The 15,992-nt window shown below is 36.8% G+C and overlaps 1 protein-coding gene across 1 annotated transcript; it reads right to left on the bottom strand.

Moving 5' to 3' along the window:
• Positions 1 to 773: 773 nt before the first annotated feature.
• Positions 774 to 12,885, bottom strand: LOC103703602 (pyruvate kinase isozyme G, chloroplastic-like). Its single transcript, XM_039119241.3, has 12 exons — positions 12,172 to 12,885; positions 11,155 to 11,436; positions 9,855 to 10,020; positions 8,779 to 8,913; positions 8,560 to 8,670; positions 8,355 to 8,443; positions 5,273 to 5,335; positions 2,365 to 2,540; positions 1,871 to 1,973; positions 1,514 to 1,689; positions 1,151 to 1,259; positions 774 to 1,048 (listed from the first exon to the last, which is right to left on the bottom strand). The coding sequence occupies exons 1-12, from the start codon at positions 12,409 to 12,411 to the stop codon at positions 932 to 934; spliced, it is 1,767 nt and encodes a 588-aa protein (XP_038975169.2). The 5' UTR covers positions 12,412 to 12,885; the 3' UTR covers positions 774 to 931.
• Between the last annotated feature and the right edge of the window lie 3,107 nt (positions 12,886 to 15,992).

Here is a 15,992-nt window from a genome sequence, read left to right as displayed (position 1 = left end):
GAGGGAGAGGGAGGGCGGAGAGAAAGAGGAGCAGGAGGAGGATGGGTTTCTTACCTATGACGCTGGAGAGGGGGACAGAGGGGGCGAGGTTGAGCGGAGGAGAGCTCCGAGCCGTCACAAGCGCCACCAAGAGAGAGGCGTCTCGAAACATCGTAAAGAAAGGGGGCAACGAGTGCTATTAACCGAGCTAGGGAGATGAGGAAAGCAACAAACCAATTTAAGTAGCATAACCATGTTGATCCCTAACCGATCCGGTTTGGTATGCCCCAAACCAGCCGATTTGGCATAGTTTAACTTTCCTTGATGTATAATGTGAAGAAGTAAATGAAACTAACATATTTCCAAAATATTTAACACTCTAAATCCCTATTTATACACTAGAGACATTTCTAAAGATATTATAAAAATATATAAAACAGAGATGCATTAGCAAAAGATAGATAAAAAAGGTGGCCACAAAGCTCCCACTATGAGAGGTCTAGGAAGGGTCAGATGTATGCAGCCGTACCCCAACATGCATAAAAGCTATTTTTGTATTTAGAATCGTGACACCCATGTTGCAAAGGAGCAACCTTACCATTGCACCAAGGCTAGCCCCTCAAGCATAAAATGGATGATGATGGAAAACATTGAACTATCTGGATCTTTCAAGATGCTTTTCCTTTCTTGCTCAAAAAGGAACCAAGCAGTACAAGTAACTTAAAGAAAATATTTATTTATTTTTCAACTAAACTTTTCAAAATTAGTTTAAATCAAGAACAAAGTCTCTAATGTAGTAAAACACATTGATTATTAAGTAAATCAATTAATACAATCTAGATGAAGCTCAAAGAATAGTTGCTAATCAGTACATTTTGCAACAAAATAATCATTTAACCTATAATTAGCTATGAGTAAACTCGCTAAATGAATTTCTTATTACAACGAATATTTAACAGCCTTGGACCTTGCGGACTTGAATGTGATGTGTAGATTCCTGTCGCCAGATTGAGTGTATTCCACTTTGAACAAGAGTAACATATTGTCCCTTCTCCAAATATTTCTGGTCCTGTTTAGTCAAAGAAAATACACAATCAATAGAGAAAGAGAGGAATGAAACTGGAAGCAAGATGAGAAAAACAACTTAGAAGTATTCAAGTATCTGCTGTACCAGCATATACTTTATCGCCCTAGAGAAAGTCTCTTCTGCATCATTTGAGAACTGCATATGTATTGGCAAGGCGCCATGATAAAGTGCCAATCTCTGCTTGATCCTTTCTCTGCCAATCATGCAAATATTTATCATGCAATGATGAAAATAGAATATAGCCTTCAAAAGCTTTCTAACAAACACTTTCTTGATAAAAAAAAAGTCTATGTTAAGTGTTCCATTTCAGCTATTTTCTTAATTGATGAATGATTGGAGCAATGTCTTGCAATTATATCTTTTGGAATGTGATCAATAGATCTCAACATTAAAAAGATTTTGTTGCCACATGCAGTTCAAAATAATTTCTGAAGTGGAAGCACTTACTCATTTGTAAATGCAAAGATAGTAGAAGAAGGTCGATAGTGGCTGAGAAGTATAGCCATGGAACCAGTTTGTGTGAAAACAACGATAGGCGTGCCTAGGGTGTTTGCCATTGTGGTTGCATGTGATGCAAACATAGCACTTATGTGGCTTTGAGAAAACTCCCCATGGATTGCAGCCTGCAAGAAAGCAAAAAAGAATAAGCATATACAAGAAGCTGAGCAAAGCAGTTCAGTGGAATTTCCTTGGATATCAAATATATGGACAGATGGTGTGATCATGTAGGACAATGCTAAAATTCAATGAATAGAAGAAAAGTGGGGAAAACCTAGATTTCATCTTTTGGTTGAGCATAGATACCTGAACAGCAGTAGGAAGAACAGGTTGGGTCTTGCTGGTTGATTGGGTTGATTCAGTCCTCCATGCCACAGTATGCATCACTTTAACAGCTTTCAGTGGATACCTAAATCCACAAATCAAACAAACCACTATTACAAAAAAAATAATTTGATCATGATATACTCAAACCATCAAAGGATAAGCAACTAATAATTTTATCTATATCAAAAATTAAGAAAAAAGCTACAATCTCCATTAACACAAATTCCGCAAGCATTTGAAATTTCTTCATTTACATCTTAACAATGGTTAGGAACTGATGAATGTTGCAATTGAAAATTATCCAGCAAAGCCCACTAAGAGTTAAACATTGGCACATTAATCTTAGATGAATTTTACATCTCGACTTCACGCACCGCTATATATTCACAACCAAGAATTAAGACTTCATGAAATGTTACACATCAATCAGAAATGAGGTATTAATAAGACAGAATAAACAAATGATAACTCACTTCCCATGAGCAGTTTCACCCGATAACATAATAGCATCAGCACCTTCCCGGACAGCAATTGCTATGTCAGAAACTTCTGCCCTCGTCGGTGTTGGATGGTTTATCATGCTCTCTAGCATGTTTGTTGCCACAATCACCGGTTTCTCCATGCTTCTGCACCTATTTATAATCTCTTCCTGTTCAAAACAAATGAGTCATCCTTTGCTATGACCATCATATGCATGCATGCATGGCAGAAAGCATTGTCCAAAATCACCATTTATTAGACTAAAGAATATGCATTATATTTGGTTCAGAAACAAGGAAAACATAGGATGCAAACATACTAAACAGAATTTGCTAAAAATTCACGTAAGCTCTTATGGTTGCTCAGTAGACTACTCAAAATATTTTCCAAGTCCTACGTACACCAAGCAACATTTTCTTATGCTATGTATGAACTATGAACCATAATTACTGAAAACGTTTCCTAAACAACAAGACATATTTCAAAAGTAACCATTCCATACCCTAAACAAATATTTTGATCTTTTCGCCCAGTTATATTAGATATAGTCATGTTAAAGCGAATTTCATCAAACATCAATTAGAAGGGAAGACTAATCCTTTTTTGTATGAAAAATTTTAGGAACCAATACTTTCTTATTAAGGAAATGCATAAATGGAATTACAAATAATATCCTGCACATTTATGTATTCAGTACCTTATTTAAGCTTGAAAAAATTAACATTCTAAAGAAGATTATAGCTTAGACGTTCATGCTTATGCTTAAGTAACATTTATTGCATATCACAAACACCTAAACATAAGCTGTTGCACAAATTTTCTTTGTTTTAATGTTGTGTCTCATACCTGGAAACTATAGTATAAGGAGCTACATTAGGTTAATCATGTCATGTCCCTTTCTGTTTCTGATGATATAATCTAACTACAATGGTATGCATTTAGGTTTCAGATTTTTGGAGTGTCAACATGCAAGTGTCAGACTTAGACGTGGTATATGTGCACTTTCCACTTTGAGAGGAAAATAAGCAAAAAACACGTTTTGGGGGTTTTATGTGAAAATTCCTAATAAAAAAGAGGATCAAAAGAGAATGAGGTGGCAGACACATATAAAAGAAATGTAGACCCTAGATAGACTGTATTTGTTTCGTGCTGGTTGAGTACTTTCCTCGAGGAATAGTCTGATAGAAGCCATGAGACATTTTTTAATATGGGAAACAACAGTACTAGGAAGAACTCGATTAAAGAACTGGACCCCTTCTTTCATCTTACTTCTCCCTTCCTTTTCCGTATTTTCTTTTTTTTAATCTTGTAAACCCTAAATATTGCACCTTTTTTCATTAAGCTATCTAAGATGTCTAAGAACTAAATGAAGTGGCCAGATAACAGGAAGATCATGGAAGTGGGGTACAAAATTCACTTGATTATTTCAAGGTTACTGGATCGGACCAGCCCATAATTGAAGAAAAATCAGTGCCGACCTCACAGCATTATTAGCAAAACTGCCCTTCCCCTCCCACATCTCTAGAGTACAATCTCAGCAAGGGTCTCTTATTGAGTATTGTTATTGTACATATTCTCTCTTTATGATAATTCTGCATTCATGCCATTCCTTGTTTTATTTCAATAATTTTATATTATCACTTTTCATGGTTTTATAGTTTTCTCCCATTCTTGAATAGGGTATTGTGAGAGCTAATATTCTTATTCTTCATACAAATGACCGTTAATTTTGGATGTGAAGTATTAAATGTACCAAAAGCCTTTTTGCAAGGAATATATATTTGACATACACAAACTGCATCTGTCTGAAAAGAAAAACTACACAAGAAATATATTCCTTTCCATGAGCCTCTCTTCTCTCCAAAATGCAGAATGTATTTCAACATATTTCCTATGCACCCCGACTTTAAAAATACCTTTTAGAGCACCATAACAATTATAATTGTATTGTTTGTAATGAAGGCTGCTGATGAACCAGGGTCCAGCCTGACCCAACAAACCAATTCACAACTTTTGTGGGGGCAATGAACCAGACTCAGGCCAGTGAATCTGGGTCTGCCATTAATCCAAACCAAATTGTACTTGACATACATCTGGCTCGACTAACCTGGGAGAAGGGGGGGGGGGGGGGGGGGGGAGAGAGAGAGAGAAGATTCGGGTCTCATCCTGTCTGTCCACTACCTTCACCCTCACCATCTAAATACAACAGTTATTGTTGTGCTGGGTCATCAATCTGCAGCTTATACCATGGACCAATCAAACAATCTCGTCTCTCACATGTATAACTTCATCCCTATCTACTATATTAGGATCCCTTCTTTTTGGTGAACTCTATCAGCTTCAGCTTCCCTCCTAATCTCCCCTTTGGTCCCAATTGCCATGGCATCCACAACCTAGATGAAGTTGGCCATCCAGAAGCAGGAAGAGAAGTAGAAAAAGATCCAAACCTAGAACATCTAACTGACCTAGACCAGACTCGGTATTTAGAGTCTGACCTGGACTCAAATGATGACTAGGACCCACAGCTAAGCCCATTGACAACTTATTTGCACTATATAAATAACAAAGAATTTTGCATTTAATCAGGCTTAAGCAAGATGGCCAGCCCAGTTCCAAGTGCTCATCAATGACAAAATATGAAATTTAATAAACTATGTGTGTGTGTAAAAAAATAATGTGTATAAGAAACGAAATATTTCATGTATATGGAAGTAGCACGGAACAAAGAGATTGCAATCATTAAAGTTTGACAACAACAACATAGCTTCACCTTATGTAACATGATGGATTACAAGGAAATATCACAGGTTATTTATCTGTAATCAGAAAGTTTAAACAACCATCGTAGCAATGTTGAAATTAGATATAAAACCAAATATATGTTCTCAGCTAACCATTTACCTGCAGCAAAGGAACTTCCTCAATTGGAAGCTCAGCACCAAGGTCTCCACGAGCAACCATCGCCTACAAATATTTCCAAAAAAATATCATTAAATAGGATGTAAGAGAATATCTGAAAATTTCTAAAATGCCAAACATTTGCAGAAGAATCTTGTCATTCTGAACATAGTCAGATAACCAACAGCGTGCAGAAACAAAAGATTAGTGTATTGCAGAATTTAAATAACTGAACAAAAAATGGCTTAAACCAGAAAAAATACAAGTTGATTCATAAGTGAATTTTAATCAGGCATGTAGCTTTCCATTTTTAGTGAGCAACCATAAAGGGAAATAAAAGAAGTATGAGTGACAAACTAGTCATATTAACCAAGCATGTGGTTTTCATTCTTAGAAACAACCATGGGAAAAATGAAGTATTAGCAACAAAATAGTGATATTAATCAATCAAACTTAACTTTTTACTTTTATACTGGCATTACACTATGGTTTTTGTTGTTTCTACTGTCAAAAATAACACTACTCTCTATAACCAAGGTTTACAATGTCCGTACGCCTGATACAGAGGTCGGTTCGGTGTACCAATACTTGGTTCACCTTCCAAACCGAGTATCAATTCAGTAACGGTATAGTACGGTCCGCTCGGTATGAGACGGTATGCACTGGTATGGCGAACCCTATCTACAACATTGAACAAGACTGAGAAGAGCCCCAATAAGTGATCTAGGCAGCAAGCAGGTTTGCATTTGCATCTGATGATGATGTTTCTGGAGAGAAAGGCAAGCATGCTTATACAAGTATGAGACAGTTCCTGATCTCATAATTCTTTTACATGTCGTCTGATGGTACTTTTTAGAATCTACCTTCTAATGGTCATTGCTGGATTTTCTACCGAACGCTTTACAAAGTAAAAAAATAAAATAAAATAAAACTTCTGGCTTGACCAAGTGTAGGGGTCGCTGCTACATCAAAATTTGGAGTATTTCATGATTTTGCAATGAGCTACATGAGATCGCTCTACAACCACAGTCAATTACCCTTACCTGAGGCTGACTCTTCCCTCTAGGGAAAACTTTTCCTCAATTATAGCTGCTATTACTTTGCCAGTCTCCCTGGAAATGAATAACTTTTGGGACTGCAAGTCAGACTTGCATTTAATCTCACAAAGCTACCCTTTCAATTGGATAGGATGCAGAAAGTTATGGGTCCCATCCAATATCAAAGTCTTTCCCCAAGTATCAATCAAAGAATGTTTGTCAGATAGTCTCTATCAAAGTCATAATACTGTAACCAAGCCAGCTGTCCCATGGATGCAACATATGGAGAGATGTCATCCTCATTCAGAAAGTGAGGTAAGACAAGCATACCAAGACCTAACATTAACAAATCTACTATAAGGGGACTATTATAAAAAAGATGAAAAAACTTAAATTTAACATTGTCGACAAACTAGCAAAGAAACACTTCTCATTCATCTCTGAAATATATAACTTCTATGGAAAAATATCTTATACCCTTCACAAGCTATTGAAAGCAATGCAGAAAGATATCAAATAATAAGCACACACACATATACAGCTTCTTCTCGGCCCAGTGACACAGTCACACAGGTTCCTCACTAACCAACACTGCTTCCATATGACCTATGAACCTGAGGAGTAAGGCACATTTCAAGTCGAGGAAACAATCAAGCAGAATGCATTGCCCAAAGGACTAAAGTTAGCCAATAGTAGCACATGAATAATTTGTAGCAAAAAAGAGCACAGAACGGCAAAATTTAGCTTCAATAGACATTTTACAGGACTTGTGAAAAGGCATGTCATATATGCATAATTTTGAACTGATCTCTGTTTATTGATAATCAGAATTGTAACAAATTAATCATATCCTAATTTAAATCATGTTTCACCTTTGTTTTTCACCGGAGGGCATTTCTTCTCTGTCTGCAAGTTTATTCAATGCAATCGTGTTTCAATTTAGTTATTTCAATTATAGATTGCAACATAGAGATAATCTTCGCTTCTTGCCTTTTCACTGATTTTTCTGACAAGTCTAACATAATGTAAGAGGGTTCCTCCCCAGATGAATGAGCTTAAACAACACAATTAGTAAGGCTAGCATTCTTTCACATCAACCAATCTTCAAATCATCAAATAAGGCTCTCCTTACTAATACTGCAATGGTCCAGATAAATTGGTTCTATAAATCAAACGTCACCAAAGCAATACATAAAAAGTTTCAAACAATACATTGAAACAATGAGTAAATTATTTCTTGACTACTATATGTTTTTTATTTTTTAAAATTTTTTCTCAGTCAAACTGCTGAAACCAAAACTCATCCAGTCCAGTCAACTTCAAAACAAAAACTGTGCTAATACCAAGCTCCGATAATTCCTTAATTAAAATCCATTTAAGTGTATATTTCTTTCCTAACTTCAAAGGCCTATGTTGAAAAAGACCAGACTATCATATAGATAAAAAGAAATTATGCAAAAATGTTATGCTAAGAATGCAAATAAACCATCAGAGACCAAGTAAGGCCACCTTATCCTAGTAGAACCAAATCCTCGGTTGTATTGTGAGAGGATGCTCCACCAAAGCGCGGCAACTTGCTTAGGGGCTTATTACTACAATATTGAAACACCTCATACGAACATCAAATCCACGAGATTGAAAAGGCAATTCCCTTCATGTAAGATTAGTTTCAGAGAATTAACTTCAGTTCAATGATATTAATCATTATCTTATCATGTAACAGGTTTTGCAAAAGAGAGATACAGTAGTTTCAAAATAGATACAGGACTATCGTAATTCAGCATAATTATAGATATAGATAGTAAAAGAATCAGAACTGCTAAAAATTTAAAAAAGTTTCTAGAATTCAAACATGTTCGATATCATTTAGTTCTTCAGAAAAATCCGAGTTGGCATAGTCATCCAAACTCTGGTAATGACTCACAACTAAGTGCAGGTGGGCTACAAACTATAGATATACATGTAGTTATTTGACGAGTAAAGAAGTTAAGCTAAGCAGAAAGAAAAAGAATTTTCAGTTAATCCTAATGCAAGATGAGATGTCTCACCCCATCTGAAGCAGAAATTATGGAGTGAAGATTTTGTATCGAGTCAGCACTTTCTATTTTAACAATCACATGTATGTCTGCATTGCAACCTAAGAGAAAGAAAAAGTAAATAAGCAAATAATGAACTTGTACTGCATAACTTCTACAGAGGACTCGAGAACTAATTCAAAAATGTTATATTTCTAAAACAGATGCAGAGTTTTACTTTTGAGATAATCCTTCAATTCATGCACCACTTTAGCATCTTTCACAAATGAAACTGCATAGAAATCAACTTTATTGTCCACACCAAACTTGATATCTTCCCAGTCCTTCTCTATAGAAACATCGAAATTAATAAGAAAAAAAAATTGGTATAAGATACTCCATACTTAATGAAGACCCATGTTTTGTTGGCAGAAAAAGAAACAATGAAAGAAGCAACCTGTTATGGAAGGCAGTGTAGCACTTTTGCCACGTACATTCAAATGGCGCCTTGATTTTAATTCTCCACCATCAATTACTTCACACTTGACTGTGTTGACAGTTTTTGATCTCACAGCCAGAGACATCATCCCTCCTATACCAAGAAGAATAAGGAAACCCATTAAACTTGATTTAGAAGCAAGCAATCTAGCATTTTCATATATCTCAGACAGGTGTCCTGTGCTGTGATGATTTGCAAAAATTGAGATCAAGTCCATCTAGACATATGAAGAAAACTAGGGCCTTAGAGAGGGTCCCTTATTGGAATCATCCTGAGCACGAGCCAAGGGAAAGGGACACTTACAGCCTGTTTTGGAAAATCCCAGAGGATCCAGTGGGATAGGTTTGAAAGGGGGGGGGGGGCGAGAGAGTGGGGGTCACAGGGTCTGATCCTCTCAAATTCCTTTTCATAATCCCACAGGTCGGACACCTCAACCACCCCAACTCTCCCCTTCCCTCTCCTACTACCTCCCCCTCCCTTCCACCCCCACCCCCCCCCCCACCCCCCCTCCCTTCCACGCCCACCCCCCCGCGCCGCCTTCTGTCCCTATGCCAAGGGGGTTTTTGTGCCTTATAGAGGCATGAAAGTTGGGCCTCAAAAAATTAAGCCTTCTACAGAATTGAGATTTGGTCTTAAATTAGGGAATAAAGAGATCTGATAAATCTTCATACATTTGCTACTGTTCTTGCGCAAAGCAAAAGTTTTCTTCAGATGTAAACAGCACTGGCAGCAATTTATATGCAATTTCTTCTACAGATCACTCCCTTATACCAGTAATCCTGCAACCAACATTGGTATGCTGAAAGAGCAGCATTTGCCGCTTGTCTTTTATAGGCCAATCAACTGATTCTGTAAAGGCTATTACAGATCAAATATCAGCTTATATAATCAGCCAGCTGCAAAGCTGATCAATTTCTCAGTCATTATTTATAATGATAAGTTTATTTTGCAGAGCATTTACTAAGTAACTAAATTATGCATTTCAAAACCATTAAGCATAAATCAAATAACATTTTACATATAGCGGCACTCACCATCAACCAAAAGAATGTCACCTACTTCCACATCATTCACAAAGTCATCATAATTTACACTAACAGTATCTTCAGAGCTAACTCCTCTTTTGATCGTAAAATTGAACTCCTGGCCTTCCTTAAGCAAAATAGGCTGAGGCACATCACCACTTCTTACCTCGGGCCCCTATTTGAAGAAAATTTTTAGCTCAATACAACAGAACTTTATTCCTTCAATGAATTGAATTCATAAAAAGAAAACAAAAACTAAATTAAAACTAACATAATGACCCAATAGCATATGGTGAGGAAGAACCCCATATGAGAACTTCAATAATATAAACAAGTACCTAGTTAGCCTCAAAGAAAATGTAGGAAAACTAGATGTTTTTATTATCATGAAAGACAACTCCACAAATTAAACAAAGTAACTTCAGAGCATGACCATTGAATAACATGTGCTAGCGAACTTCCAAGGGGGTAAACAAAAAGTATGCTATGCATGACAGTGCAATTTTAGGCTGAAATGCAACAGCAAAAGGGAATTCAACTAAAACAGGCAAAAGTAAAAATAAGTTTTAACTTCAATTTGAAATGGAAAAAGAAAATATTAAGGAAAGATGTGAAAATGCAGAACAAGATAGCAATCTATGATAATCTGCCAACTCACATCACATTCATAATTACCTAGAGTACCTAGTGCATTGGTATCACTGATTTCATTAGCTAGAACGATAAATACTTTGCAACACATATATGTCACAAAGAAACAAAGCAAAATAGCTAATGTTGTTAGGATTCAACAGGCCACAACAGGTGCATGACATTTTCAGCATTCAGTTTTAAATTTCATATGAAGAGAAGGCAAAACATTTCAAATCATCACCCTTCTTCACTTCATGGATAACTTCCATCATGACCACACACACAAAAGGAAAAAAAAAAATCTTACCATTGTGTGAGAAGTTTACAATAAGAATATTTCTCCTATAAAGATTACAAATAGCAAGTAGCATGACCTGAACTTTTTTCCCAAATGACAGCTTAAATAAGAAAAATCAAATACATTGTGGGTCCTTGACACATTAATAGCATTACATATACCTTATATGTGTCATAAGTTATATGTCTGAATTGAGACATTTAGGTGTTGCTGCAACAACTAGCCTCTCTCTCTCTCACCCACCCACACACACATACATGCATAAAAAAATTCTGGTACAATTCAGAACTTTGTAAAATACAGATGTAGCAGAACCATAAAGTATATTAAGAACCAACAAATGAATGTTTAGTAGATGCCAGCAAGCTGCAAATATACCTTGGTATCCAGCATTATGGCAATAACATTGCCTTTGGATTGCGCATTGTACTCCCTAACCAGATCAATAATCTTCCGGTGCGATTCATGATCTCCATGAGACATGTTTAGTCGTGCAATATTCATTCCCGCTTCTGCTAATTTCCATATCATTTCCTGTGTATTCGTGGAAGGACCAATTGTGCACACTATCTTTGTCTTCCTTCTCGGATTCGAAACCACCCTTGTCTCCTCCAAGCTAAACTCAACAGATGGAAGGGCACAAGAGGAGTTTGAAATCTCCTGAACATGTTAAAAATGGTTACACCATTAAAGATGAATACACTACTAATATCATTAAAATATATATGCATATCGTCAAACTTATTGCATCAACCACGAGTGAAGCCATCCTAATCATACAAAAGACAACTCGAAGAAATATAATACAGTATCCATGTCACTTAACAAGTATTGAGTCATTATACTAAAATCACGGGAAGCTACCAAGGTGAGAATGCGGGTTCTTCATGAATGATCGTTTTAAGCCCTCCCCAGTTCAAGGGACAGTTGCGGCTCCGTTCATTCTTATATACAGAAACAGGTTATATGGTGAACTGATCATCATCTAGGTATATAAAAACACGGTCTTGAAATCCTTCACCACTTGCCTGCTGGAGAAAGAATGCATCTTTTGAAGTTTACATAACATCGCAGTCACAAGCATTCCGGACATCATGATAATTTGTCGTTTTCTCGAAGACAAATTCGAAGAAACCTTTTATCACTAATCTTAAAGTCTGTGCAATCCTGCCCTATATCAGATTCAGCATCAACCAAATAGGGCATCAAGATTGCAAAACGCCAAATTTTCTTTTGTTTTCAGAACTTCGTGAATCACAAGAACTCATTAACTACATAAAAACAAAAGCTCCCGGCGCTAAAAAGATCATGAATTTCGCATCAAAACTAAAAAGGACAGAATTAAAACAAAAAAACAAAGAAAAGATTTACGCATATAGGAACTCAAGAACTCACGGGGCTAACGGAGCCATTGGACGTGCCAACAACATCCACCGCGCGCCCGCTCCTCTCAGAAGCCTTCACGGATCTCAGCACGAGACCCAGGCGGGCGGGCTGCGGAGCCCGGCAAGCCCTTCCCGCTCGGAGGAACAGCGGGTCAAGACTCCGTCGTGAGGACGCGAGGCCGGCCCGGTCGCCGCCCGACGACGGCCGGATCCCCGCCGCCCAACTACCGATCTCCGTCGCAATCGCCATCCAAATATAAAGAAGAGAAAACGAGGGGAGTTCAGAGAGGAGGACAGAGAGAGGCAGGGTTTTTATGTGAGGGTTTATCGGTGTCGGCGCGGTGGTGACTCGGGCTTGGCACGCGGCGAACGCGGTGGAAGCGCACGGGCACCACCGAAACGAATACGTCAAAAGAGAAACCTTGGAAGAAGATAGAGAGAGCCCTGAGCGCCCCCCGTCCAAGAGCTTTGGGGGCTCCTCCTCGATGGCTGCCGCAATATGCCTGGGCTGCGTCTGTTACGTGACTGCCCTTCTTGCCGACTGGAATCGAATAAAAAATCTAAGATCAGACGGGCTGGATTTGAAAGACATGAATTGCCAACCGGCCAGGTCGCGTACACGATTAGGGCCCACTGGATTCTGGACGGGTCCCAACCGGTGATCATTATTTATTTTGAAATCAGGGTCGGATGGTTCGAGGTCGGCATAACGTGGCCGGCGGGCAATCGTTGCTCCACGATCTGAAGACATATAAGAGGACATGACTTTTTCCGAGTCACCCGTATTTACTCAAAGATTTGATTGGATGGCCTCTTTTTCAGCGCATTATTTTAAAAATTATTTTAAAAAATTCTAGTGAATGTTTTTAATTTTTTTAATTTTATTAGTTGTATTTATGCACGTGTATGACGTGGTAAAAAAAAAATCAGGCGGTTGATCTTTGACTTGGACCATTTGAATTAAATCAACTGCGGGTTATCCGGGTCAAGTACGGGCAACACTCGGAAGGAGAGTAAAATCCGAGGGCGGTGCGACCGTTGGCGTTATATTTCCTGTTGTTCGATTTTTATATAGCATGCGGACGTGGCAGTGGCTCTAGGTGCCCTCTTTCTGCTGGAGAGGTCATAGTTTTAATATTAGGTGGAGCTGCATGGATTAATCATGTAACGGAGATTTTACTCCCTACATTACGTGCATCATAGCTCCACGCATGCCATGCATCACAGCTGTTTGATGAGTAAGATCTATAAAAACAGCTAATTATGATTGGTTGCATGAACGAGCGATATGGTGCATGCAGTGTAGAAAATAATTTTTATGAGCTCAAAACCACATGCAGAGATTGTGTTGGTGCTCGCAAACCAATAACAATTCTACTTATTTGAGTACACCTTCTAGTTTTTTTTTTATTATTCTTTGATCCATAGGAACTCTGAATATTATTGTTATAAAATTAGAATTATTGTTATTGATTGTTGTTATAAATTTAACATACGTCATCTGTGATATTGTATGAGACATTGTTAACTCAAAGATTAAAGTTTGTAGTGGATTGGCACATGAAATAAAAAATGGTGCATGTAAAATCTAAATATCCAAGTAATTGGGTGCAATTGGCAGGAGGGTTGAGACTGCAATGGACCTGGATGAAACCAGGAGGTAAGAAATCTTTTGCTGTTGGGCATGTTTAGCATGTGAAAGAACCATGAATGATTCGAGATTTGCTCCTCATTCTTTATGTAACTTGGCAAATGCACTTCACTTTTTCTGTTTCTTCTCTGGCTTAACAGCAGCAAGGAAGGTGCATTGATTGAAGATGTAAAGATTGGTACTTAATCCGAAAACATAAAAGATATAAAAACTTGTATTCATCAAAGGAAACGAAAAGACGGGTGTGGGTTGTTTATGTTGAGTAGAAGCATACTAGGCGAGGATTAACTGAACATCACGGTGTTGGAGTCAAATGGCACAGAGTTCAAGAGCATTCATATCAAAAATTGAATGCTAAACATGCTTTTTTGAATTCAAGAAGGTCAAGCCCACTGCAAGGTATTAATTTAAGTAAAACAAACAAAGTATTCCCATTATAAAAAGAGGTTTCTATTTATTTTCATATAAAACTCATTTGCTTCTTGAAAAACATTTTTCTTCCTATAAATATAATTTTTGAAAAAAAAATTTATAGAAAAAAATATCTGAAAAAGTTTTTTTGACATATTTGGTTGATAATAAAAAAGTGACAGATTTCCAAAGAACTTATGTTTGATTGATCATTCATTTTTTTTGAAAAAGTTATGTATAATTCCTATTATACCCTTAATATAAATTAGGTCTTTAATGCCTTTTTAATGCTGAAGGGCTTTTTTGGGAAACAATAAAAATGGAGTGATTTCTGGCTCATAGAAAAGTAATTTTTTCATGTTTCTTATGGAAAAGACTTTTTTCATGAAACGTGGAAATTATATTCCTATGGAAATATAACATTTTCTTTTCTCTCCTTTAAAAACTCCAACCAAATAAGAGGCATCTCATTACCTTTTCGTTGACCATACTTTTTTTTCTTTTTTTTTCCGCAAACCAAACGAGCCCATAGAGGGGACAGATAATGTTTGTCTTTTTATAATATTTGGTATCTTGGGTTGAATGTTGGTTCCATGTAAGATATCCTAAGTTATGGTATTGGTCACATGTCGCATTTATAAGAAGGAACATGGAAGGCAAAGGTTATGATCCCTATATTTTCTTTCTTTCCAATATATATGCAATTTGACAAATACATTCACTGGCTAGTGCACTTATTTTTCCTTTGACGAAATAAAATCTAAGTCACCTAGATTAGAAAGCATTAATTTTTTTTCTTTAATAAAATAAAATCTAAGTTACCATGATGAGTGTTTCATCAGAGATTGGATACTTCATAATCCCACCTATGTAATAGAAACTCTTCAAGAGAACAATTCCTCCCATGAGTGCATGTAATCTTTACACCATATTTTCGAAATTTTATTTATCTCAAATCAACTTGCTATAGCATTGTAGGTGCAAAGATGCTACATGTAGATAATAAAAACATAGGGATGCAAGGAGTTGGTTTTTCAAATTAAGGAGTTTGCATCATGGTAACCATCACCAACTTGTCAAAAAAATTTCACTATTGCCCTAGATTTTCATTTGTCTTGTATTAGTTCTTATATGACTTAATTAGTACACTTTTTCTGTTACGGAAAGAGAAAAGACCAACAAAGATGTATTGATATGTATGCCTATAGAACATCTTTGAAAATGCTTTTATTTTTTCAAATTTTCTTAAAAACAACTATTTAATTCTCTCTCTCTCTCTTTTTTTTGTAACATCAAAGGAAGACTTGGTATTTTTGGTATAAATAGGAGGCATAGCTTGTAACTTAATTAAGTTCTAGAGTAACATACACCATAAGAGTCGGCATATGAGATAACTAGGAATAAGCTGTCCATCCAAGAAGAAGCTCTACACTTTTGCTGCCACCTAATCAGTGTCGCTATTGCTTTTATCATAGAATACGGCTGATCTTAAAAGCAAACAATAGCCATTTCCATTGTAGGATGTCCTTTAAGAAAGAATTTCCTTGTAGTTTGGATGTTTGACCTACATCAATGCATGAGACAACAGTAGGTGAATCCTCTTCTAACCACAACAGTAAGTTATGGCACAATTCATCTCTGCCCATGCAGCTATAAGTTGAGCAAATGGAATAGGAGTAGTCTGAATTTTATTCTTAGCAACTCAAAATAAGTTACGTAAGCATCTTGGATAACAAATGCAGCCGAAGCTTGATGATTAAGAAGGGATT

The sequence above is a fragment of the Phoenix dactylifera genome, chromosome 3 (assembly GCF_051530095.1).
Source record: "Phoenix dactylifera cultivar Ajwa chromosome 3, Ajwa_hap1_PhDact_Kaust_v1.1, whole genome shotgun sequence".
In the NCBI taxonomy this organism is placed as follows: domain Eukaryota; kingdom Viridiplantae; phylum Streptophyta; class Magnoliopsida; order Arecales; family Arecaceae; genus Phoenix; species Phoenix dactylifera.
This window is presented reverse-complemented; position numbering and strand designations above follow the sequence as displayed.